The sequence below is a fragment of the Saimiri boliviensis genome, chromosome 1, assembly GCF_048565385.1.
Source record: "Saimiri boliviensis isolate mSaiBol1 chromosome 1, mSaiBol1.pri, whole genome shotgun sequence".
Lineage (NCBI taxonomy): Eukaryota > Metazoa > Chordata > Mammalia > Primates > Cebidae > Saimiri > Saimiri boliviensis.
This window is the reverse complement of record NC_133449.1, coordinates 46,771,529-46,799,141: the sequence shown is the minus strand read 5'-3', so window position 1 is coordinate 46,799,141 and position 27,613 is coordinate 46,771,529. Positions and strand designations below refer to the sequence as shown.

At 41.2% G+C, this 27,613-nt stretch overlaps 1 protein-coding gene across 1 annotated transcript; it reads left to right on the top strand.

The window, feature by feature from the left end:
• The first annotated feature begins 32 nt into the window (after positions 1–32).
• STPG4 (sperm-tail PG-rich repeat containing 4) lies at positions 33–27,613 on the top strand. Its single transcript, XM_074396851.1, has 5 exons — positions 33–4,908; positions 7,582–7,641; positions 9,052–9,309; positions 23,968–24,032; positions 24,248–27,613. The coding sequence occupies exons 1-5, from the start codon at positions 4,858–4,860 to the stop codon at positions 24,330–24,332; spliced, it is 519 nt and encodes a 172-aa protein (XP_074252952.1). The 5' UTR covers positions 33–4,857; the 3' UTR covers positions 24,333–27,613.

Below are 27,613 nucleotides of genomic sequence, written 5' to 3'. Positions count from 1 at the left end.
TAAAATATGGTGTTGGTTTCTGCTTGTTATAATACAGGTAATTTTTCTCGTGTGGGGAAGAGCAATAGAGATGGGTGGCAGAAATAGTGAAGGTGGGAAAGGAAGAAGAAAGGATTGGAAAAGGGAGAGAAGCACAGAAAAGAGGAACAAAATAAGGGATGTAACAGAGACTAAGGCAGAAAACCAAAAAGATGAGGATCTGTGGGGCTGTCTCAATGTGGTCGCCTTTTGGGGGCTGCCATCATGCGTGCCCACAAGATCCACCACCACCATGCCTGTCATATTGTGCCACTGTGTTAAGCCCAGAACACCTGTGTGGGATCCCTCTGTGCCCACAGAACAAGATGGTGGCAGTTATGAGAAAATAGGGGCACGTTTTCTGTTTCTTTATCCAGATTGTGTTTAAATGACCACTTCCTTCAAAAAGTTTAAATGAAAAACTCAAAAACTTAAGTGTACCTAGCATGGGAATTGGCATAAAGTTAGGTATTTACTGTTTCCTACCTTTACATTTTTCAACTTTGGCATTTGTCCATGTTGACTTAGGCTGTGCAATGATGTTTTAAATGTTTGCATGTTAAAAAAAAAAAAAAAAAAAAAAAAAAAAATTTAGTTGGGGTGAGCATTCTATAGTTCTATTAGCTAATATTCATTGTGCTTTTTAATTTTATAAGACGAGAATTTTAGCTTGACCATCTGCAATATTTTACAAAAAAAGATGTCCTTAGGAGTAAATTGGCAGTGACTACACCTTGTTTTAGCTTTTGCTGGCTTCTGTCATTGCTTTCTCTATAATTTGAGCTACTCCAAAGGTGGTTATCAGGGTTTTTGTTTTTTTAAACTACGTTTTAAATGCTTAATGAAAGATTCCATAGCAAAGCAGAGCCAAGATTAAAACATTGATTATAATTGTTACCTGGTTATTATAGCCACAAGGTCTTTTAATTTCCCAGGAGTAATTCACTATTTGGCAGGTTACTGCCCTGCATCTTTGACTATTTTAATACTATTATACTGTTAGAAAACTGGATGGTTAGTGAAGCGTGGTTAGTATGTTTTAGAGCAAGGGAAATTACAGGTGTTGATAATCCTAATGGTATCACATACTCAGGGTAATCAGTTAAATAGGGAAATTTTAGGTGTGCATTCTACTCCCCTTAATTGGATGTAGTTAAGTTTTCTCAAAAGGAAATCAAGGTTTGTTTTTTGTAGAGACAGGGACTCAACTATGTTACCCAGGTTGGTCTTGAACTCCTGGGCTCAAGTGATCCTCTTACCTCAGCTTCCTGAAGTGCTGGGATCAGGAGCAGGACTTTTTAAAAAGTTAAGCGAAATAATGAAAGTAAGGCATTTAGCATTGTCTTTTGCATTTGCGTTAAGTGCTCAGTTAACTATGCTGTGAAACCAGTTATGACCCTGAAAAATGAGGGAATTGGGCAGTTGATTGGTATTTTTCCAGTATCAACTGAGGTTTATATAAATTGATAACAAGGACAACAAAGGTAGAAGGAGAAACATTTTTAGGGCTCTTGGTATGTCGTAATTGGTCATAATTTCTACTGAAATGTTTACAAAAGTCACAAAGTCTTGGCATCTTGATTTTACGGGAAACAAGTCTATAACAATTATACAATTTAACTGTGGTCATAATGAGCTGGGTTCAAATTTCAGTTCCAGCGCTTCCTACAACATAATCATATTTGAGGCCAGAACTGTGATACCACCTTCGTCTCTTTTCGATCCGGAGTTGCGGCACTGTTGCCTCGGCTGGAGTGCAGTGGCATGATCTTGAATCACCGCAACCTCTGTCTCCTGGTTCAAGCAATTCTGCCTCAGCCTCCCCAGTAGCTGGGATTAAAGGTAGTGGGATTACACCAATCCTGGTTAATTTTTTTGTATTTTTAGTAGAGATGGGGTTTCACGATGTTGGCCAGGCTTGTCTCGAACTCCTGACCTTGTGATCTGCCCACCTCGGCCTCCCAAAGTGCTGAGGTGACAGGTGTGAGCCACCGTGCCCGAGCCACCTTCAAGTCTAAACCAAACTATTAGTGCTATATTAGGATTGTGGAAACTACCAACTATAATACTGTCTGTGGCTTGTTTGCTCCCAGACGACTCTCCCAATAAACATCACTATTGCAGTTAAATATGACCCTTGGTGTAAGATATTTCCCTAAAATTTTTAGAAGATAGTAGCAATTTTAAAGATCTGATACATAACAGAGGCACTGTTGAGCTCTACTATAGATTTGTATTCTCACGAGAAATGCTTCTCCCCCTCTTTGAACCTTATGATAATCTGGAAATAAATCTTAGTGATACTATATAAGACAATGTTTTCTTAAAAGAACATTTTGTTTATCTTACATGCTTAATCTGCTTTATGGATAGTCCTTGAAGTCACTGACCCATGTTTCTATTTTTGAAATACTTAAACTATTTTCTCATCTAGATGTTCCCATCTCTAATGTCACACCTTGTATGGGTTTCTGGACTTCTCTGTACTTTTCATATTCTTTTAGTCTCTAGGGTACCAGTCCCTAGACTGCTGAGCCAGTTTTACAGGCTCAGCCAAAATAAGAAAATGAAATGAGGCACAGGGAATGGACTTGATTAATCTCTTAACATTTGTGAGAACTTTGGTATTTACTTGCCTCTTCGCTTTCGAATTTCAGTTGTTCATTTTAAACCTAGTGCCTTGCTTTTGTTTGTTTGTTTAAGGCTATGTTAAATGAATTTAGAATCTCAGTATTTTAAGAAACTAGATGACTAAGTCCTTTAGTCTCTTGCTCCTCAAAAAGTAACAGAATCACCTAGGAACTTGTTGGAAACTCAGAATCTTAGGCCCTGCCTCAGAATTGGAATCAATCTGCGTTTTAATAAGATCATCAGATGTTTTGTATGCATTTTAATTTTTGTAAAGCAGTGTTGTAATCTTCTCTGGTTTACTTAGAGTGGAAAACCAGTCAGTGGTTTATTCAACAAATATTTTAGTCCTTGTGTTCAAAGGTCTCAAAAAACAACCCCATGTTTTGGGTATGTTTAAAATTAGAGGAGAAACAATTTGTCATAACATGAATCTTCCAGCAATGATAGGCACAGGGTCCTTTGGGACTTGGTGGATTCGGCTTAAAGGTCTACTCAGAGGAGTTGACCCTTGAGATTTTCCAGGTGGTCAAAGAAAGGAATAGCATTTCATGCAGAAGGGCTAACGAGACAGAAATGTTAAGATGGCATGTTTGGCGTTTTTGCAAGTATGATACAGCAGAGCATGTCATTTTAATAAGGGAAAGAAGTGGCTGGGCATGGTGGCTCACACCTGTAATCCCAATACTTTGGGAGGCCGAGGCAGGCGGATCATGAGGTCAGGAGTTCGAGACCAGCCTGACCAATATGGTGAAACCCCCCATCTCTACTAAAAATACAAAATTAGCTAGGCGTGATGGTGCACACCTGTAGTTGCAGCTACTCCGGAAGCTGAGGCAGAAGAATCGCTTGAACCCGGGAGGCGCAGGTTGCAGTGAGCCAAGATTGTACCACTGCACTCCAGAAGTGAGAAATTGGATTGTAAATGTCGCTTTTGTCCTAAAGGTAGTGACAGCTCACACTTACTGACTGCACTGTGCCAGACAGACATGGTTCTGAATTTCAAGTTAATCTTTATAACCTATGTGGGTGGGTACCAATTTTATTATCCCCTTCTCTATAGATGAGGAAACAAGCACAGAGTAAGTCAGCATATGCAACCAGCGTCCAAGTCCTGGTAGTCAAGGGAGGAGAGTGATTCAAGCATGGGGGAATAATCAATGCAGCAATGAAAATTGAAGGCCAGGTTTGATAAGAGCTGAAAATCCCCATTAGATTTGGCAGTTGGATCACTGGTGAGTTTAAGTGCAATTTTAATTGAAAGCTGTGCGCAGGCCAGATTAAAATGGTTTTAGGAAAGTATATGGGAAGTGAGAAAAGAATTGAGTCCATATGACTGTTGAAAGTTTGTAAAGGGAAGCAGAAGCTTCACGGTACAGGGCAGTGGAGGTCTAGAGTCAGGTTTGGATTTTAATTCTGACAGTGCCACTTGTGTGTGATGCTGAGTGAGCTGTGCTAAACATCCAAGGAAACCTTTGTTTCGTCATCCAGAAAATGGGACTAATACCTACTTTGCAGGGTTGGTGTGAAGATTAAGTGAGACAAATATGTGTGAAGTCCTTGGAATACAGTAGATACTGTATAAAATGAAAATTAAGGTTGTGGAGGGTTTGTTTTTAAAGGTTGAGAAGAAGCTACAGCCTAAAGAGGCTGACAGTAAAAAGGGTCTACACTGAGAAGAATGGGGTGGTCTGTGATTTCACAGCTGGTGAAACCTACTGTGACTGGTGCTCACTCCACCCTGCAAGTCAGAGGCAAGAGAAGTCAGCCCCAGAACTTCTATTTGGAGGAGCTTAGAAACAATCTTAGAAAGTGGGTGCTAAGGCAGATTTCTGTAAGTATGTCTACCAAGCACACTGCCTCTCTGCCTGGGGTGTGGGATGTGGGGTGGATTAGAAGGGGACTGACGGAGATTGTGGGTATGCTCAAGTGCTTAACTAGCCTCCCCTTTCGCAGATCCTTACCGACGGCTCTCTGGCAACTCCAGAGCCCTCTAGATTTTCTTCTCACATGCATTCATAACTGTCTCTTTTTGAGGGTTTTCCTCTGGGCTGGTCTTCGCGCGGGGCCTCGAAGGGCGTGCCTGCTTCCCTTGCCCCAGCACTACAGATAAACCTGGCGGGTCTCGGCGCCGCGCTCCGGAGCCCGCGGACCACACGCGCCTCCTAGCAACCGGACGCCAGGCTCCGCCTAGGGCGAGAGGAGGCCACCATGGATCAGTCAGCCATCGCCATCGCCTCCATCACAGTAAGAGAAAACCTGGTGCGTGGTACAGCCTTGGTAAGATCGTCTTCCCCTTCCTGGCCTGGTTCCTGCTCCCTCACCAGGCCCGCTGCCCTTTTCTCACCGCTCTCAAATCCCAGGCCTTCGTGCCCCTCCGGTTCCCTCTTCCTACCTTTCTCTCTGCCCTCACGTAAGTCTCCACCTGTGGACCTTCCCTCCTGGTCTTTATTGGGTATTTCGTTTGTTTTATTTCTCTTCCCCTTGCTGCTTCCCTTATCCTTCCCCTTCGCCCTTTGTTTTCGGTGTTTTTCCCTTCCCATTACGAAGTAAACTGGGCAACTGCTTTAGTATGGTGATTGGATTTCTTGCCCTTTCCCCTCCATCTGCCAGAAGCCTGGGCTTTTCCTTCTGTAGTCTTACTAGACACGTTTTGTTCCGCTTAGTATTTATAGAAATATTTGAAGTTACCTTTGCTACGGTTTTCTTTTAGAATCTCGCTCTGTTACCCAGGCTGGACTGCAGTGGCATGACCTGCTCACCGCAACCTCCGCCTCCCGGGTTCAAGGGATTCTCTTGTCTCAGCCTCCCAAATAGCTGGGATTACAGGCATGCGCCGCCATGCCTGGCCTTTGTTACGTTTTAAAATAAATGTGGGTGAGGGCTGCTTAGCCTAATCTTTTTATCTTTCCCCTTAGAGTGAATTTAAAATAGTAGATAGGTGGAGTTTAGATCACCTGTCTTGGGCCAAACAAAACAGCAGCTGCCAGTTGTCTTCCATCAGATTCATCTTGTTTACTTCTTCCTATTTCATTTTCCTTTTTCTGGGGTAGGGGTGGGAGGCCTGTGTTGACCTGCCTAAGAAGGTTTTATTTCTGTGACTATAAATGTGCAACAGAGAAGATTCAACATAAATCTCACGATGAAGCATCAAGGAAGAAGCTTAGCCTTAGCAGGGTGCATGAGACAATGTTATTTAGAGAAATGTACATATTTCATAGTAAAATAAAGCCCAGTAGTACTTCTAAGTAAAGTAGATTTAAGTTACTAGACAGGAAGAATGAATTATATCAGTTTTACTGATTAGATTATTACATTTATTGCAGTCTTGCTTGATGACCTATATTTTATAATAATAAAGGCCTTATGAAGGAAAGTAGAACTCAACATTTTAATGATTTTACCTAGGACAAACAAAAGGAAAATATTAAACACTTGTGTTTTATGGACAGTGTGCTAAAATAAATATGAAATAATAATGGGGCCGGGCGCAGTGGCTCACACTTGTAATCCAAGCACTTTGGGAGGCTGAGGTGGGTGGATTACGAGGTCAGGAGTTCGAGACAAGCCTGGCCAACATGGTGAAACCCCGTCTTTAAAAAAAAAGAAAGAAAGAAAGAAAGAATAATGGATAGATGGGTATAGAGTACTAAATATGAAGACGAGATTCCTTGGAAACTGAAGAATGCCAAAATAATTTGCTTCTTAACCTGGCAGATGAGATGTTAAAAATTAAGCTACTGGCAGGGTGCCATGGCTCATGTCTATAATCCCAGCACTTTGGGAATTCGAGGCAGGCAGATCACCTGAGGTCAGGAGTTCAAGACCAGCCTGGCCAACATGGAGAAACCCTGTATCTAATAAAAATACAAAATTAGCGGGTGTGGTGGTACCTGCCTATAATCCCAGCTACTCAGGAGGCTGAGGCAGGAGAATCGCTTGAACCCAGAAGGCAAAGGTTGCAGTGAGCCAAGATTGCACCATTGCACTCTAGCCTGGGCAATAAGAGCAAAACTCCATCTCAAAAAAATAATTAAAGCTACCATTTATTGAGCACTGATTGTAGATGCAAATCTTTATATGTACAATATCTTATTATTTTCTCCTTGAGGTGGCTTCTTACTTTGTCACCCAGGCTGGAGTGCGGTGGCGTGATCTCGGTGCACTACAACCTCCACCTGCTGAGTTAAAGCAATTCTTGTGCCTCAGCCTCCTGAGTAGGGATTACAGCTTCCTGTGTAGGGATTACAGGTGTGTGCCACTATGCACGGCCAATTTTTCTATATTTTTAGTAGAGACAGGGTTTCATCACGTTGTCCAGGCTGGTCTCAAACTCCTGGGCTCAAGTGATCCACCCAACTTGGCCTCCCAAAGTGCTGGGATTACAGGTGTGAGCCGCCATGCCTGACATGCAATGCTTTATTCTCATGCCAACTCTGATAGCGCCTTATTTTTATACTCCTGTGAGAAAGCATGAGGGTTGAATAGCTCACTCAGTGTACCTAGCTGGTATGTGGCAGGGCTGGGTTCCAGCGTAAGACTGTCTGGCTTCAAGCCCAACTCTTTTCTTCCTAAGAACACCACATTTTGTCACATCAAATATACTTACATCTCTGTGAGATGGGGATGTTTATTACTCTAATTTTATCTTTTTATCTTTTATTTTTATTATTGTAATTTTTTTTACCACCACTAGTCAGTAGGAAAATTACTCTCATTTTATCAAAGGGAATTTAGTTATTTGAAAGCACTTAAGATCATAAAATAGCAATTTAAGGAAATGGGCAAAATATATCATTATGTAGCTTTTATTTTAATAAAGGCTTATCAGTTGGGTATGGGTATTAATTTCTTCAAGCAAATGTTTTACAAATTATACTTAATTTCAAGGGATCACCTCTCAAATGAATAAGCATACTTTGTGTTTGTTAACAGAAACCAGATCGAAAGACTTCCTCTTTTGAAAGAGAAGGATGGTGGAGAATAGCATTAACAGTATGTACATTGTTCAGTCTCTCCTATTCACATTATTCCTATTTCATTAATATTTTAGTCAGTTATACCTTTTAAGACTAACACTTAATAGTAAGAAAACAGTGATTGTTCAGATCTGCATGGACCTCATTTCATACTTAGAAGTTTAGTATCAACATATGAATGAGAGACTAGCTTTTAATTTTTTTTTTTTTTTTTTTTTTTTTTTTTTGAGATGGAGTTTTGCTCTTGTTACCCAGGCTGGAGTGCAATGGCGTGATCTCGGCTCACCGCAACCTCCGCCTCCTGGGTTCAGGCAATTCTCCTGCCTCAGCCTCCTGAGTAGCTGGGATTATAGGCACGCGCCACCATGCCCAGCTAATTTTTTGTATTTTTAGTAGAGACGGGGTTTCAACATGTTGACCAGGTTGGTCTCGATCTCTCGACCTTGTGATCCACCCGCCTCGGCCTCCCAAAGTGCTGGGATTACAGGCTTGAGCCACCGTGCCCGGCCGACTAGCTTTTAATTTTGAATGCAGTAGAAGCTTGGGAAAGTTAAACAACTCTAGAAATCTAGGTGCTTTACAGACTATCTAGATAAGGCTAACCTATGATCTTATGATCTGGGGGAGACTGCATACATTCTGGAAAGGTGTTTTGGTTTCAGTTTTTCTCTTATATGATACAGACCTTATGCAGATGGTTCTTAATATGGCCAATATATGAAAACAAAATGGTAATATATGGAAGAAAAATGACCAGAAGCTCCCCTCCAGAGAGTTTCTATAATACAGACATATTTTCTATCAATGCTCTTTAATAATAGAGGGACTTCATGGGTCAAAGCCTCTTGGAATTGAGGTAATTTTAATGGCAGAACTAAGCTGAGTGCTCAGCAGAAAGATGGCCACAAAAGTAGCAATGACCAAACCTTCAGTTCTGGGCATTCAGCCACACTGGTTGTAATTTGCAAGTGCTAGACCTCTTACTGGACTAACTAGAGCATATGCTCCGCCAGTTTATCCTGGTCTCATGTTATTAGCCCACTTGAGGACTAGAGAGAAACATAGTATTGGCTAAGTAGAAGTGTAGGATAGCTTCTAAGTTAGTCAAAAAACATTTTTTTTCTATATATTAGAGGCCTGAAATTCATAGTCAAGGTTGAATCCCAAAGTTGAATCGCTGAATTTGCCTTTTAAAAAGTTAAATTTCAACTCTAACCCATTTGCTATAATTCAGCAATTTTTTCAGAAAGAACATAATCATTTTGAAAGACTATTCTGTCAAGAGTGTTTACTGTATTTGAGATAATTTTATTAAACTTGAAAACAAAGAGCAATGTTACTTGCGATCTTCCCATCCAAGAAAGGTGTTTTAGGAGAAGTTACATGTTTATACAATGATGTTAAAACTGATGTCAATTTTCCACAGAATACTCCTATACCTGGCACTTACCACTTGAAAACTTTCATTGAAGAATCCCTATTAAATCCAGTGATAACAACCTACAATTTTAAAAATGAAGGAAGGAAAAAGCCACCTCTTGTGCAAAGAAACAATCCAGTTCTAAATGATCTTCCGCACTATATACCTCCTGACTTCCTGGACCTGTTAAAGAAGCAAATGGCTACTTACTCATTCAAAGACAAACCACGGCCAAGCCCCAGCACGCTAGTTGACAAAGATCAGGTAAAGCACTACTAGCAGATTGCTTTGCATGGGAAAGCTATTAAGAGCCCCTGAGGAAAGTATTCTTTATACAGAGAGTATATTTTCCCCCATGAGAAATGGAGAACCTTTAAGATGTCTTATTTCCTATAGAAATCAAACAAGGACTGCCTGATTTGCAAATGTGTCCAGTAAGATTTTTCCCTGTAATGTCTTCTTTTTTTTTTTTTTTTTTTTTTTTGTTTTTGAGGAGGAGGAGTTTCACTCTTGTTACCTAGCCTGGAGTGCAATGGCGCGATCTCGGCTCACCACAATCTCCGCCTCCTGGGTTCAGGCAATTCTCCTGCCTCAGCCTCCTGAGTAGCTGGGATTACAGGCACACGCCACCATGCCCAGCTAATTTTTGTATTTTTAGTAGAGACGGGGTTTCATCATGTTGATCAGGATGGTCTCGATCTCTTGACCTCGTGATCCACCCGCCTCGGCCTCCCAAAGTGCTGGGATTACAGGCTTGAGCCACCGTGCCCGGCTGTAATGTCTTCTTAACCTAAGCGGGGGAGTACATAGGGAGAAATTTTTCCCTCTTGAGCTACTCGTAGCAGGATTACCCTAGCCTGGGGAGCCCCTGGGATCTTATCTGTCATTGGGCCATGCTCTGGTCTCTAAGCAGTATATGTGGTGATCCCTCTTCTTTTAAAGAGAAAACCCTGCCTCTCAGTGAGTTATATTAGAGCATAAATATAACTACATACCACAGGGAGGCTTTTAAAAACTTTTCTTATAGAAATGACCCCATCTCTACAAAAAATAAATAGCTGGCTGTAGTAGCGCATGCCTGTGGTCCCAACTACTCTGGAGGCTGAGGCAGGAGGATCGCTTGAGTCCACGAGTTTGAGACCAGCCTGGGCAATATAACAAGACTTCGTCTCTTTAAAAAAAAAAAAAAAAAAAAGCTACTTGGAAAGCCAGGGCAGGAGGATCCCTTGAGCCTGGGAGTTTGAGGCTGCTGTGAGCTATGATTATGCTACTGCAATCCAGGCTGGGTGACAGAGTGAGATGCTGTCTCTAAAAATATTTTTTTTAATTAAAAAAAAGAAAAGAAGTGAGCACGTGGTCCCAGGAGGGTCAGCTTCTACCCTCAGCTTCACCAGTTCATTTGTAGCATTGACAATAAAGAGCACTACTGTGCTCCTAGCCCTGCACTAGGCTCTGTGGAAGGAAGATGTTCCTGACCCAGAGGTATTTAAGCCAACAGTACAAGACAGAGTTTATCAAGTGCTCAGATAAATTAGTGGAACTGAAAATGCCAAAGGAGAGTTCAAGTAGGCTGGATTAAAAGGCTGGAAAGCTCTGTGGCTTAAGTAGGACTTAACTGGACCTTCACTAATACATGTCTTTTATGTGGCTCTTAATGGTTTACTGTGGGCTTCCATGTATATTCTCTTAGTTGCTTCCTTCTTAAGTATTCCGAAATAGGTAGAACAGATTATTAACTCCATTTTACATGCAAGAAAACTAAGGTGAGTAGAGACTAAGTAACTTGTCCAAAGGCACATAGCTAATACTTAAGTAGGTGAAGCAGCACTTTTAACTGAGGGCTTCTGCACCAAAATTTAGTCCTCTTTTCATGTGCCCCTCACCTTGAATAAGGAGCAGGGTTTGGACTGATGGAATCCAAAGGAGGTATTTTGAGGGAGGAGTACAGCATTGTTGAAAGCATGGAAATGGCAGGAACATGGTCTGTTCAAGGGACAGCGTTCAAGGGATAGTTGGACTTTGTTACTTGAGACTTTGGGTACTTGTCTCAGTTCTTTGTATATTAATATTTCCCATTTATAAAGAAGCTAATAATAGTATCATATCTTCATAACTTCATCATAATATTATTGTGATAACCTGAGAGAAATGTATTGCAGCTGGAGGTTGAATTAAGTACAAGGGGTTGTAATTACTAAAGTGGACACGAAATTTTCAACAGGCTGAACACATGTCAAACCCAACATGTAGACCTTTCTACTACTTTGCAAATTATAGCTTTGAAACAGAACAGAATGATAAATGTTCATTGGGTAAATCTTATTCTGTTTGCTTCAGTGGAGGCATACAAACTCTAAATTATACTAGCACGTTTACGGCTTGCTATCAGGTAACCAGGCTACGTGTGAAATTGTTCTGGCTACCTCAAATGCAAAGTCTTTATTTCTTTTTTGTTTGTTTGTTTGTTTTTTTGAGACGGAGTTTCGCTCTTGTTACCCAGGCTGGAGTGCAATGGCGCGATCTCGGCTCACCGCAACCTCCTCCTCCTGGGTTCAAGCAATTCTCCTGCCTCAGCCTCCTGAGTAGCTGGGATTACAGGCACGTGCCACCATGCCCAGCTAATTTTTTGTATCTTTAGTAGAGACGGGGTTTCACCATGTTGACCAGGATGGTCTCGATCTCTTGACCTTGTGATCCACCCGCCTCAGCCTCCCAAAGTGCTGGGATTACAGGCTTGAGCCACCGCGCCCGGCCAAGTCTTTATTTCTTATTCTCTTCGGCCATTTCCTTTTCTGCTTCCTCTCTTCTAGCTTTTACGAGTCCCTGAAAATCAGCCAAAGGCCCAGTGTTGAAAGGAGAAAGTGTACAATGTTGTAGTTATGCAAAACTAAAAGTTTTAAAACACCAAAAGAATTTGGCTTACTCAAGAGGATGGATAAAACTTCTGAAAACATAGTTTTCCTGTTCTTCTTTCCTTTCTACCTCCCACAAAGGATTAAACTCCACAAACTGGAAAAATTCAGTGTTTTTCTAATTTTCTATTTCAAAGATATATATGTTCACAAGGGGAAAGATACTCAGATGTAACATTGTTTACTCACCAGTACAATTCATAATTCCAATATTTTAGTAGCAGAACTCAGTAGAATAATTTGAATTTGGGGTAGATATAGTATGTATTACTGTTATTCATTAAGCTAGAACAGCATTCTCAAACTTGTTAATTTTTCACAGAATATCCATTTTGTATCTTTCAGTGGCTGCTTTTTATTTGTAATAGTTTTCACCATTTTTAATACCTTTATTCTGAAGCATGTAACTCAACTCAAGAATCTATATTGAAGAGCCTTTTTTTTTTCAACTTCTATTTTAGATTCAGGGTCTACATGTGCAGATTTGTTACCCGTGTGTATTCCATAATGCCGATTAGGGTACGATTGATCCCATCACCCAAGTTCTGAGCATAGTACCCAATGGTTAGTTTTTCTATCCTTTCACCCCTAGTGAAGAGTGTTATTAGTCTTACTAGTCTTAAGGGATTATAGGCATGAGCCAAGTGCAGTGGCTCATGCCTATAATCCCAGCACTTTGGGAGGATGAGGCAGCTGGATCACTTAAGGCCAGGAGTTCGAGACCAGCCTGGCCAACATGGTGAAACCCTATCTCTACTATAATAAAAATATAAAAATTAGCTGGGCATCTTGGCACAGGTTTGTAATCCCAGCTACTTGGGAGACTGAGGCATGCGAATTGCTTGAACAGGGAGGTGGAGGATGCAGTGAGCCAAGATTGTACCATTGCCCTCCAGCCTAGGTGACAGAGCAAGACCCTGTCTCAAAAAAGGAATGTATATATATATATATATATATATATATATATATATATATATATGTGTGTGTGTGTGTGTGTGTGTGTGTGTGTGTGTGTGTGCATACACTTATCTATATTTGCCCCTTTCCAAAGAATATTTTAGGTGGCCCTGTAATTTTTCTAATGACCTTTATCTTAACAGATAAATAGTATATCCTCATTGTAGAATATATGTACACAAATGGGACCACTTCTCTCCATATGTACAGTTTTATAACCTACTTTTTCCCCTAGTGTTGTAGTCCTCCGCTGACCCCTGAATTACTCCCCTTACTCCTCGATATTAGCCCCCTTCCTTCACTGTCACTCTTTTCACTGCTTATATTGTAATTTCAGCACACGCATAGATGATCTTCCAACAACCTGGCTTCTCAGTTTCTTGAACTTTCCTCTACCTCAGCCACTCACTCCTTAGATGTTTTTCAAGACCAAGAATTTTGCAATCTCTACATGAATTCCCCTCTCTGACTAATATCCAATCCTAACATTTTTTCCATTCCCTGCAGGCTATAATCCCAGTCTATTGATTCTCCCACCTTTTCAATACCTCTCAACCCGTTTTCCTTGCAAAGCTCCAATCCCATAGTTAATCATTATAGTTACTCTCTGCATACACTGTCAATTTCCTTGCCCCTAACTTCTCATCTTTTACTTGTTTGGCAAAGCCACAACCCTGGGTATGTCTCTCTTTGTATTAATATCTGCATCCATGTAGCCAGATGACTGGTCTCATGCTAAATTCTCTACCTCTAATGGGCACTGAGTGGACTTCTGTAGTCCATTTACTTTCCCACTCTCTTGGGTGGCTTTATTTTGTATACATCCTTTATGTATTTTATTTATTTATTTATTTCAGACACTCTATCATCAAGGCTACAGTACAGTGGCACAATCATAGCTCACTGTAACCTTGATTCCCCAGGCTCGAGCGGTCCTCCCCCTCAGCTTCCTAAGCCGCTGGGACTACAGGCGCATATCAGCCACCGTGCCTGGCTAATTTTTAAAATTTTTAGAAGAGGCAGTCTCATTTTGCTGCCCAGGCTGGTCTCAAACTCCTGAGCTCCAGCGATCCTCCCGCCTCATCCTCCCAAAGTGCTGGGATTATAGACATGAGTCACGGACCCAGCCACTCTCCCCTCTTTTGAAACCTCCTACACGTCCTCCTCCATCATCGTTTTTGGTTTTTCTTCTCAGCCATTTTTTGCCATCTCTGCCCTTCCCTAATCTCCATCTTGGAGTGCTCCAGGCACTCAGACCTCTGCTCCATCTCTGCTCATTCCCTGAATGGTGATCTCATCCAATACCTTGATGGTGTTCTCATTCAACGCTATGAACACCATCTATTTGTTGGTGATTATCAAATTTATATCTGCCACCTAGATTTTTTTCTTGAATTCCAAACTTGTATATCCAATTCCTTTCTTTCTGGTAAAGATGGGATCCCATTATGTTGCCCAGGCTGGCCTCAAACTCCTGGCTCAAGCAGTCCTCCTGCCTTGGCCTCCCAAAGTGCTAAGGTTAAAGGTGTGAGTCACTGTGGCCAATTCCCTTTGTGGTTTATCCACCTGTATGTCTAATCCTGGGTTTCTCAAGCTCAGCGCTGCTGACATTTTGGGCAGGATAAATCTTTGTTGTTGGGGGCGGCCTGTTCTATGCATTGTAGTACCTGGTCTCTTCTCATTAAGTATTATTAGCAGTCTACTCATCCAGTTGTAACAACCAAAAATGTCTCCAGACATTGCCATGCTCCTGGTTCAGAATCACTGGGTTAAAGCAATGTGATAGTCAGTGTGATCTCTGAGTGGTTTTTCTTAAGGCCAACAGGGAGACTGTGAACTGGCTTCATTCTTGACTTTGTCTTACTACTCCCTCTCACTTTCTTCCTGACTCACTTATCCTTCTGGCTGTATCTTGAACTTACCACTCACACTCCTGCCTCAAGGTATCTTCACTGACCGTCCTTTTTCTGGAATACTCTTATCCAAGATATCTTCATGGCCTACTCTCTGTCCTTCTTCAAGTCTTCGTTCAAGTGTCATATTCTCAACGAGCCCCATTTAAATTTACCACTCAATGCTTCAGATCTTCCATACCCAGCTCTTATATTTTTTTCTTGGCATCCATAGCTATCAAGTGTATTATATAATTTATGTGGGTTTTACATTGATTATTTGTTACCTGTCTTCTCCCATGAATGAAGCTTCACGAGGACGTGAATATTTATCTGTTTTGCTCATTATTCTATCTCTGTCTAGAACAGTGTCTGATGATTAATATTGGTTGAATCTATGAATGAATTAATGCTTACTCAAATACCTGAAATCTGACTGGGCCTTACTCATTTTGTTTACTTACATGTATGTGATTATCTTTAACTGTGTATTGCTCACTACTCTTGAAAATTTCTTTTTGTGAATTCCCCAAGGCCTAAGGTTTGCTTTTGCTTCTGTTAATATTTAGGGGAGCTACCAGTCTGGTACAACACGAAATGCAGTGTTTATGTCCTCTTGGATCACCCTAGCAGTGTGAATTTGAACTGGAATTCATGAAAGGGACAGCCCATGGTGATAATCTCTCAGGGGTGGGTTTCTTCTCCCTCCCAATTCTTGCTTAGTACCAAAGCTACTCTCTGCAGTCTGTTTGGCAATGGAGTGGGGTAGGAGAGTTTACTTTCAGGAAGCACCCTTTAGGGTCTCAAATTCCAGTGGGTATCTCCCACTAGACTCTTTCCTCCCTATATCATTAATAGACCCAAGCTTTGACCCTTGGATTCTTCTAGGGCTCTGAATTTCCTTTAAACTCAGCTGTGTTCTGCTGACTTTAGCCTGGACCAGCAAACATTGTCTAGACAAAATTGGGCCACTTACCTCCTTGGCTTCTTGCTGACTTTTAGTTTAGGATTATATAATTTCCTACTGTATTGTTGGCATTTTTATATCTTTTTGAGAACTCTTTTGTTTGTTTTTAATATTATATCTTTCATTTCTAGTTGTCAGCAGTGGGAAGGTTAATTGCCCAAATAAATAACCTAGGATGTCATTTGCAGAAACCAGAATTTCTTTTTAGAAATATATTATGAATCGCCGGGCGCGGTGGCTCAAGCCTGTAATCCCAGCACTTTGGGAGGCCGAGGCGGGTGGATCACGAGGTCGATAGATCGAGACCATCCTGGTCAACATGGTGAAACCCCGTCTCTACTAAAGATACAAAAAATTAGCTGGGCATGGTGGCGCGTGCCTGTAATCCCAGCTACTCAGGAGGCTGAGACAGGAGAATTGCCTGAACCCAGGAGGCGGAGGTTGCGGTGAGCCGAGATCGCGCCATTGCACTCCAGCCTGGGTAACAAGAGCGAAACTCCATCTCAAAAAAAAAAAAAAAAGAAAGAAAAAAAGAAATATATTATGAATCTTTTTCATACCATCATGTATTCTTTACACATAATTTATTTTTACATATTTGTTTGTTTATTTATTTTGTAGAGACAGGGTCTTACTATGTTGCCCAGGTTGGTTTTAAACTCAACTCCTGGACTCAAGCAGTCCTCCTGCCTCAGCCTCCCAAAGTGCTGGAATGATAGGTATGTGCCCACCCTACACATCATTTTTAATAACTGCATAATGTTCTTTTATATGGACATATCCTAATATATTCAACCATCCCCTGTGGTTAATCATAGAGTGAAATTGTTGAGGAAAGGATGTGTTGAAGCTTGTGTCTTTCCAGATGCATTGCCCAAAGTCCTACAGAAAGGTTGTCCTATTCTGCAACTCTACCTTGCAGAGTAGAAGTCCATTACCATTGAAATATATCATTTACATTTTCAACTAGAAACATGGATCTAGTGACATACATGGAGGAGTTTAAAGTATACGCTTGAAATCAACATGCTAAGGTAACTTCAGGACAACCTGAATTCAGCTTAAAGTGTGCCAGTCAGAGCATGGTTCCAGAATCTATCTACGGTGAATGGGACAGGGAGAAGATGGTGACACTGTCTTAGCCTATAGCCAGTGAATCATTACTGAACAAGGTCAGTCAATCCAAAAAAAGGTAGCATACTACCACTGTGAAGATGCAGGGGAGTTTCTAGAAAATGCTGATTACTAACTGACTTCATCACTTGCATCAAATGGTGAAAATAAGTCTTGGTCTTTTACAATCCAATTAAAATAAATTCTTTAAGGAAAACATTATACTAATTCTTTACAATCCCTTTCAGAAGATAGATGGCAAAGAACATACCTCCTAACTCATTCTATGAGGCCAAAATCACCATAATATCAAAACCAGACAAAGACATTACAAGAAACAAAAGCTAGAGACCAGTATGTCTCATGAACATAGATGTAAAAAATCCTCAACAAAATGATGGCAAATTGAGTCTAACAATGTATAAAAAATTATACATCGCAACCAAGTGAGCTTTATCCCAGTATGTGATGCTGGCTCAATATTTAAAAAATCAAATAATCTATTCTATCACATCAAGAGCTAAAGAAGAAAACTCACATAATCATGTCAATAGATGCAGAAGAAGCATTTGAGAAAATTCAACACCCATTTATGAATATAATTCTTAGTAAACTAGAAATACAGAGGAACTTCCTCAATTTGATAAAGAGTATCTATAAAAAACCTACAGCTAGCATCATACTTAATGGTGAGAAACTAGAGGCTTTCCCACTAAGATCAGGAAGAAGGCAAGTATATCTTCTCTCACCATTCCTTTTCAAGGTTATAGTGGAAGTTCTAGCTAATGGAACAAGACAACAAAAGGAAATAAAAGGTATACTGATTGGGAAGGAAGAAATAGAACTGCCCTTGTTCACAGAAAACATAATTGTCTATGTAGAAAATCCAAAAAAATCAACAAAAAATTCCTGAAACCAATAACAGATTATAGCAAGTTTGCAGGATAAAGGTTAATATGCAAAAGTCAATTACTTTCCTATATACCAGCAATGAAAAAGTGGAATTTGAATTTTAAAACACAGTACCTTTCAAAAAGCATGCCTTTCTCTCTCTTCCATTCTAGCCAAACATTTGGCTAGAAATTGTAAGATTAGATGGAAATGAATTTACTTCTCTTCCTTCTCAAACTACATGTGTCAAAACTCATGATGACAGACGGATTATTTGCATTATGAAATATAATGTTACTGGTAGAGTCACACACACACACACACACACACACACACACACACACAATGCCTTCATATTAGGATGCCGAAAGATGACGTACTTAGGTATAAATCTAACAAATATGTACAAGACCTATATGAGGAAAAAAACAAACTGATGAAAGAAATAAAAGAAGAACTCAATAAATGAAGAGATTTCCTATGGATAGGAAGATTAATATTGTCAAGATGTCAGTTCTTCCCAATTTGATCTTTAAATTCAATGCCATCCCAATAATAATTAGAGAATGTTATTTTGTGGCTATCAACAAACATTCTAAAGTTTATATGGAAAGGCAAAAACTCAGAATAGCCAATGATGGAGGAGAATAGCAAAGTTAGAGGACTGACACTACCTGACTTCAAGGCCTACTATAAAGCTACAGTAGTCAAGAGAGTGTGATATTGGCAAATAATACACAAATCGATCAATGGAACAGAATAGAGAACACAGAAATAGACACACAAAAATACAGTCAACAGAATTTTGACAAAGGAGCAAAGGCAATACAATAAATACAAGATAGTTTTTTCAACAAATGGTGCTAGAACACCATTTGTTGGATATTCACATTAAAAAAAGAAGAGGCTCTGGGCATGGTGGCTCATGCCTATAATCCTAGCACTTTGGGAGGCCAAGGTGGGTGGATCACTTGAAATCAGGAATTCCAGACCAGCCTAGCCAACATGGTGAAACCCCATCTCTACTGAAAATATAAAAATTAGCTGGACGTGGTGGCGGGTACCTGTAATCCTAGCTACTCGGAAGGCTGAGGTAAGTGCAGGTTGCAGTGAGCCAAGATCATGCCACTGTACTCCAGCCTGGGCAACAGAACGAGACTCCTTCTCCAAAATAAAAATAAGAAAAGAAGAAAAAAGCATCTAGACACAGACCTCAAACCCTTCACAAAATGAACTCAAAATGGATTACAAAATTTAAACGTAAAAATTAAGATTATAAAACTTCTAGAAGATAACATGAGAAAATCTAAATGACCTTGAGTTTAGATCTTACACCAAAGACATGATCCATGAAAGAAATAATTAAAATAAATTGGGCTTCTTTGCAAGTAAAATTTTCTGCTCAGCAAAAGACATTCAAGAGGATGAAAAGACAAGCCACTGACAGAAAATATTTGCAAAAGATATATCTAATAAAGGGCTGTTAACCAAAATATACAAAGAACTCTGTAAACCCAGCAGTAAGAAAACAACTCAGTTAAAAATGGGCCAAACATCTTAATATACACCTCACCAAAGAAGACATACAGATGTCAAAAAAGCATATTAAAAAATGTTTCACATCATAAGTCATCCAGGAAATGCAAATGAGATACTACACAAATACTAAATGGCCCCAATCCAAAACACTGAAAACATCAAAGCTGGCAAGAATGCAGAGCAACAGGAACTCTCTTTATTGCTGGTGAGAATACAAAATGGTATAGCCACTTTGGAAGATAGTTTGGCCATTTTTTAAAAAAAACTAAATATGCTCTTACATAAGATCCAGCAGTTGTGCTCCTTAGTATTTACCCACAGGACTTGAAAGTTTATGCCCACCCAAAAACCTGCACATGGATGTTTATAGCAGCTTTATTCATAATTGCTCACATTTGGAAGCAACCAGGATGTTCTCTGGTAAATGAATGGATAAATAAACTGTGGTACATCCAGACAATGGAATATGATTCAGCACTAAAAAGAAATGAGCTATGAAGCCATACAAAGACATGGAGGGAACATAAATGCATATCACTAAGTGAAAGAAGCCAATCTGAAAAGGCTGCCTATGGTATGATTCTGCCTATATGACATTCTGGAAAAGGCAAAACTATGGAGATTATAAACAGATCAGTGGTTGCCAGGGGTTAGGGGGAGGGTGGGATAAACAGGGAGAACACAGGATTTTTAGGCCATGGCACCACTCTATGATACTATAACAGTGGATGCATGTCATTGCACATTTGTCAAAACCTTTGAATGTACAACACCAAGAGTGAGGCCTAATGTAACATATGGACTTTGGGTGATAATGATGTGTCAGTTAGGTTCATCAGTTTTAACAACTGTACCTTTTTAGTGTGAGATGATGATAATGGAGGTTATGCATGTGTGGGAGCAAGGGGTATATGTAAATCTCTCTTTTTGCAATTTTGCTATGACCGTAAAACTGTTCTAAATAAAGTCGTATACGTATATGTATATGTGTATGTATATGTATATGTATATGTATATGTAGTCACACCAAGAGCCTAGTAAGTAGGGTTGGCTTTTTCCACATTATTTCAGTTTTCTGACATTAATGGTGTTGGTGCAACATAACTGAATTATATATCCACACTAATATCATCCTGCCATATTCCAGCTCTTGTAAAATTTGAGTGCATAATTAGCATGGATTGAAATGTTAATTAGTGAGAATCAGATTTTTTTTTTTTTTGAGATGGAGTTTTCGCTCTTGTTGCCCAGGTTGGAGTACAATGGCACAATCTTGGCTCACCGCAACCTCCTCCTCCCAGGTTCAAGTGATTCTCCTGCATCAGCCTCCCGAGTAGCTGGGATTACGGGCATGTGCCACCACCACTGGCCAGGAGAATCAGATATTTTTACCAGCATCTTGTCTAGATTCTCTAAGCCTTAAAAATGAAGAACTGGCCAGACATGGTGGCTCACACCTATAATCTCAGCACTTAGGGAAGCTGTGGTGGGAGGATCGCTTGAGCCCTAGAGTTTGAGATCAGCCCTGGCAACATAGTGAGATCTCAGCTCTACAAAAATTTTAAAAATTAGCTACGTGTGGCTGCATGTGCCTATAGTCCCAGCTAGTCAGGAGGCTGAGGCGGGCGGATCGCTTGTGAGGCACAGTGAGCTGTGGTTGTGCCACTGCATTCCAGCCTGGGTGACAGAGTGAGACCCTGCCTAAAAAAAGAAAAAAAGAAGAACTAAAAAGCATGTGTTAGAATTAGAAATATACATACAGACACACACACATACACACACCCCGTTAGACCCAGGGAAAATGGAAGCAAGTTTAGCAAGATAGAGGAAAACAGTCTCCTACATAAAGCAGCTGACTATTCAAGACTTTATGAAAAAGAAGTCAGTGCCCCTTTCAACTATGTTAAGTAGCAAAGTATGGTAAATGCCAAGTATAGTAGGACAAATATAGACATTACAGGTAACCAATATATATTTTTTTAACTAATGCTAAGAGTTTTTCCATGAGCACTTCATTATGGAATTCTCACATGGATTGCTGAGTATAAATACGTAACTGCTTTAAGAGTTTTTTTTCTTTTCGGTTATCTTTATTTTCCTCCTGTTTATATCTGTCAGAGAGAGAGAGAGAAAAAGAGAGAGAGAAGCATAAAGCAAATATGTACATTTTAAAAATAGCAAACATCCATATAATCATCATCAAAATCAGGAAATAGGACAGTGCTGGCCCTCAAGAATGCCCCGTTTAAACTGTCTTTCTGTGCTTCTGTAAGACACAACAGTGACACGAGAATACCCTTGTTTCCTTGGTGGTGTTAAGTGAGCAATCAGCAAGCACAGGTGCATCAGGAAAATGCATCTGTTTCACCATAAAATTTGTATTTACTGTTATCATTGCTCTCCACAAAAAGCTGACTCTGCAATCAAAATTGTGTACTAATATGGGAAAGACAGCTGCGGGGCGAAATACAGTAGTGAACTTCCATGTGCCAGGTAGTGCTAGGATGTAGATGCCTTTTTAACAAAGGCAGTATTGTTTCTTAAAATCTCACGTAAAAATAATAGGGGGTGGAGGGGATTATTCACTTCAGGAAATATTCTTCCTAGGATTTTATGATATAACTCCTCCCTGCCAGCTCTGGAGGTCTGGGGGATCTTCTCCTGGCTTCTCATTCTCCTTCCTTCTCTTCCCTCCTTTCACATATCCTCCTATTTATTTATTTATTTATTTATTTTTTTTGAGACTGAGTCTTGCTCTGTTGCCCAGGCTGGAGTTCAGTGGCAAGATCTTGGCTCACTGCAACCCCACCTCCCAGGTTCAAATGATTTTTGTGCCTCAGCTTCCCGAGTAGCTGGGATTACAGATACCCACCACCATGCCTGGCTAATTGTTGTATTTTTGTAGAGATGGGGTTTCACCATGTTGGTCAGGCTGGTCTTGAACTCTGATCTCAAGCAATCCACCCACCTCGGCCTCCCCAAGTGTTGGGATTACAGGCATTAGCCACTGTGCCTGGCCTTTCTGGTCTATTTTAACCAGTTCCTGACATTCTCATATCATACCTTTAGGCCTATGTTCCTAGACCCGGGGGTAATGGAGCCACCCAGATTGTTTGCAACAATTTCCTGATGGAAAGAGTCTTAGATGTGAGGCCCCACTTTCTTGAAACACCCTTGCTTTAGCTCCAGGAGGAAGTCCTGCCTTTCTTAAAAGCCTCCCTCAAATCTCATCACCTTTGTCGTCTTGAGGTCATGGAGTTGGGTTTAATCGCTTCCTATCCCCATATCTTCAATCTGTCTTTTAGCACTGATGACAGTGGTTTACGTTATAATTGTTTCTGTAGGTGCGTCTCACTCCTGCTGGTCAGGAGCTGTATCTCTCTTAACCACTGTATTCCCTATTACTAGTCCTGCTCTTTATCCCGGTTGAATTGATTTGTTGAATCTAGTATATTTAAAATGTGATCACTGCTGGGCGTGGTGGCTCACATCCGATTTGGGAGGCCAAAGAGGGAGGGTTCCTTGAGCTCAGGAGTTTGAGACCAGCCTGGGCAACATAGCAAGACTTCATCTCTTTTAAAACCAAGAAATTTTGCCAGGACGGTGGTGTACATCTGTTCCCAGCTATTTGGGAGGCTGAGATGGGAGAATCACTTGAGCCTGGGACTTCGAGGCTTCATTGAGCCATAATTGTGCCACTGCACTCCACCCTGGGCAACAGAATAAGACTTTGTCTCTAAATAAATAAAAATAAGATGTGATCAGGCCAGGTACAGTGGCTGTAATCCCAGCACTCTGGGAGGCTGAGGTGGGAGGATTGCTTGAGCTCAGGAGTTCAAGACCAGCCTGGGCAACATAGTGAAACCCTGTCTCTATAAAACAAAATCTCTACCAAAAAAATCTCTACACACACACATACACACAATCTCTGCTGGGGTTACAGATGTGTGCAGTGGCATACACCTGTAGTCTCAGCTACTTGGGATGTGGAAGTGGGAGGATCACTTGAGCCCAGGAGTTTGAGGCTGCAGTGAGTTATGTTCATGTCATTGCACTCCAGCCTGGATGACAGAGAACCTATCTCAAAAAAAGAAAAAATGTGGCTGGGCACAATGGCTCATACCTGTAATCCCAGCACTTTGGGAGACTGAGGCATTGGATCACTTGAGGCTAGGAGTTCGAGACCAGCATGGCCAACATGGTGAAACCACTTCTTTACTAAAAATAAAAAAATTAGCTGTGTGTGGTGGTGCACACCTGTAATCCCAGCTACTCAGGAGGCTGAGGCAGACTATCACTTGAACTGGGGAGGTGGAGGCTGCAGTGAGCCGAGGTGGCGCCACTGCATTCCAGCCTGGGTGACAGAACAAGACTCCATCTCAAAAAAAGAAAAAGAAAAAAATGTGATCAATTTGACATTTTCCTAGGCAGCATCTCAGGCATGTTGTCTATAAAATTCACCATGAAGAGTGAATATGTGTTAAAATATTTTGAAGCTTCACCTTTGGAAATATACCTTTTCCTTTTCCACTATTAAAGAAGGAATTATCCAATATTGTATGGTCATAAAATAAAAGATTATAGATGAAAGATAATGAAGTGAGTTTACAACCTCTGTTAATCTGTTGGTGTCCTTGTCCATTCTGTGCAGTCACTTCAGCTTTCTCCGGGGCAATACAATGTGCTTCCTGCACCAGTTCCCAAATATGCTTCCAGGTAACTATACACTTATTAAATACACTGCTTTCCCTCATTTTATCATGCCTTTCTGTTTACATACCTATATGCCAACACTCATGGCTCTTAAACTTCATTCATGCACCTCATATGCAGATTAACATTTTAAAATATTTAATGAAAGATAGGGAATAATTTTAAAAAGATCTTTAAAAAATAGATTCAGAAAATCATTTTTCTTTTTTTTAATATAGGAGCTGTGCATTTCGTTCAGCAGTTCAAAGATTCCCAACAACATATTTTATTCCCGTAAGTATAATGTACACAGTTAACTCATGATGAATTTGATGTTTAAAATACGCTGTGCTTTCTGGAATGGGGCAAGATGGCCAAAAAGAACCCTCCAGTGATCGTTCCGCCTAGCAGGAACACCAAACTGAACAACTATCCACATAAGAAAACACCTCTATAAGAACCAAAAAGCAGGTGTGGGATCACAATACCACAATGATCAGGTTTTAACATTGCATCAGGGAAAGGGGCATTGAAGAGGGCAGGGTAGAAAAGAGTGTTGAATGCTGACACCACCCTCCCCCATCCCCTGGCAGCAGCCATGTGGCCTGAAGAGAGAATCTGCTCTTGGGGAAGAGGGAACGCAGTGATTGTGGGACTCTATATTGGAACACAGTGCTGCCTGTCACAGGGAAATCAACACAGGGCAGAATTCAGCTGCTGCCTGTGGAGGCAGCATTTAGACAGCCCTAGCCAGACAGGAATTGCCCATCCCAGCTGTTAGATACCGAGTTCCAGCTCTCCCCACCACTGTGGGCTGAAGTGCTCTGAGGTCCTAAATAAGCTTCAAAGGCAGTCTAGGCCACAAGGACTGCAATTCCTGGGCAAGTTCTGGTGCTGTGCTGGGGTCACAGGCAGTAGACTTAGGGTGCATAAGACCTAGTGAGACACCAGCTGGGGCAGCCAAGGGAGTGCTTGTAGCACCCATCCTCCATCCCCAGGCAGCACAGCTTCCAGCTTCAAGAGAGACTCCTTCCTTTCACTTGAAGAGAGGAGAGAATAAAGAGGACTTGCCTTGCAATCTGAATACTGGCTCAACCACAGCAGAATAGGGCACCTCAGGCAGAGTCCTGAGGTGCCCCATTCCAGGCCCTAGCTCCCAGACAACATTTCTAGACACACCTCAGGCCGGAAGGGAATCCACTGCCTTAAAGAGAAGGACCCAGTTCTGGCAGCATTTATCACCTACTGACTAAAGAACCCCTGGGCTTTGAATAAACACTAACAGTGGCCAGACAACACTCACTGCAGGCCTTAGCCAGACAGCGCTGTGCTGCTTCGGGTGTGACCCAGCACATTCCCAGCTACGGTGGCCACAGGGAGAGACTCCTGCTTGAGGAAAGGAAAGAGAAAAGGGCATTTTGTTTAGCAGCTTGGGTACCAGTTTGGCCACAGTGAAGTAGAGCACCAAATAGGCTCCTGGGGTTCCCAATTCTAGGCCCTGGCCCCTGGATGGCATTTATGGACTCCAGCTGGGCCAGAGGGGAGCCCACTGCCCTGAAGGGAGAGACCCAGGCCTGGCAGCATTCCCCACAAGCTTGCTGGAGAGCCCTTGGGCCTTGAGTGAACATTAGTGGTATCCAGGCAGTACTTGCTACAGGCCTGGGTGGCTGTGGCCATAGAGCGACTCCTGCTTGAGGAGAGGGGAGGGAAGAGTGGGAAGAACTTTTGGGAAAGGACAGTCTCTTCAATAAATGGTGCAGGGAAAACTGGATATCCACATGCAGAAGAATGAAACTAGACCCCTCTCTCTTGCCAGTTTACAAAAATCAAATCAAAATGGATTAAAGACTTAAATCTTGCCAGGTATGGTGGCTAATGCCTATAATCCTGGCACTTTGGGACACCAAAGCAGGAGGATCCCTTGAGCCCAGGAGTTTGAGACCAGCCTGGGCAGCATAGGGAGACCCTGTCTCTAGTTAAAAACAAACAGACAAACAAAAACTTAAAATCTAAGACCTCAAACTATGAAACTATCAAAACAAAACACTGAGGAAACTCCAAGACATTGGTCTGGGTAAAGATTTTTTGAGCAATGCCCCACAAGCACAGGCAACCAAAGCAAAAACGGATAAATGGGATCACATCAAGTTAAAACTTTCTGCATAACAAAGGAAACAACAAAGTGAAGAGATGACCCACATAATGGGGGACAATATTTGCAAACTATCCATCTGACAAAGGATTAATAACCAGAATATATAAAGAGCTCTTACAACTCAATAGGAAAAAGGTCTTTTTTTTTTTTTTGAGACAGGGTCTTCTTTTTCACCCAGGCTGAAGCGTGGTGATGCAAACATAGCTCACTGCAGCCTCGACCTCCCTGCTATAAGCAATCCTTCCCCTTCAGCCCCCCAAGTAGCTGAGATTACAGGCGCATGCCACCACACCCAGCAAATTTTTGTATTTTTTGCAGAGATGGGGTCTTGCCATGCTGCCCAAGCTGGTCTTGTGCTCTTGAACTCAAGCCATCTGCCCACCTTGGCCTCCCAAAGTGCTGGAATTACAGGCATGAGCCACCGTGCCCAACCTCAATAGGAAAAAATCTGATAATTCGTTTAAAAAAATAGGCAAAATATCTGAATAGACACTTCTCAAAAGAAGACAAACAGATGGCTAACAGGTATAAAAATGGTGCTCAACGTCATTAATCATCAGAGATGCAAATCAAAACTACAATGAGATGTCACTGCATTCTAGTTTAAATGGCTTATACCCAAAATACAAGCAATAGTGAATATTGGCGAGAACGTGAAGAAAAGGGAACCCTTGTACACTGTTGGTGGGAATGTAAATTAGTACAACCACCAGGAAGGACAGTACAAAAGTTCCTCAAGAAAGTAAACATAGAGCTACCATATGATCCAGCAATCTCACTGCTGTGTATATACCCAAAAGAAAAGAAATCAGTATATTGAAGAGGTATCTGCACTCCCATGTTTGTGGTAGCACACTGTTCACAATAACCAAGATTTGGAACCAACCTTCGTGTCCATTAGCAGATGAATGGATAAAGAAAATGTGGTACATATATGCAATGGAGTACTACATAGCCATAAAAAGAATGAGGTCCTGCTATTTGCAATAACATGGACAGAACTGGAGGTCATTATGTTAAGTGAAATAAGCCATGGACAGAAAGGCAAACTTTGCATGTTCTCATGTATTTGTAGGAGCTAAAAATTATTAATAAAACAATTGAAATCATGTGGATAGAGAACAGAAGGATGGATACCAGAAACTTGGAAGGGTAGTGGAGGATGGGGAAGGGGGAAGTGGAGATGGTTAATGGGTACAAAGATAAAGTTAGATAGAATGAATAAGATCTAGTATTTGACAGCACAACAGGGTGATTACAGTCAACAGTAATTTATTGTACATTTTTAAATTGGCTGGGCATGGTAGCTCACACCTGTAATCCCAGAACTTTGGGAGGCCGAGGCAGGTGGATCACTTGAGGTCAGGAGTTCCAAGACCAGCCTAGCCAACATGGTGAGATCCCATCTTTGCTAAAAATATAAAAATCAGCCAGGTGTGGTGGCGGGTGC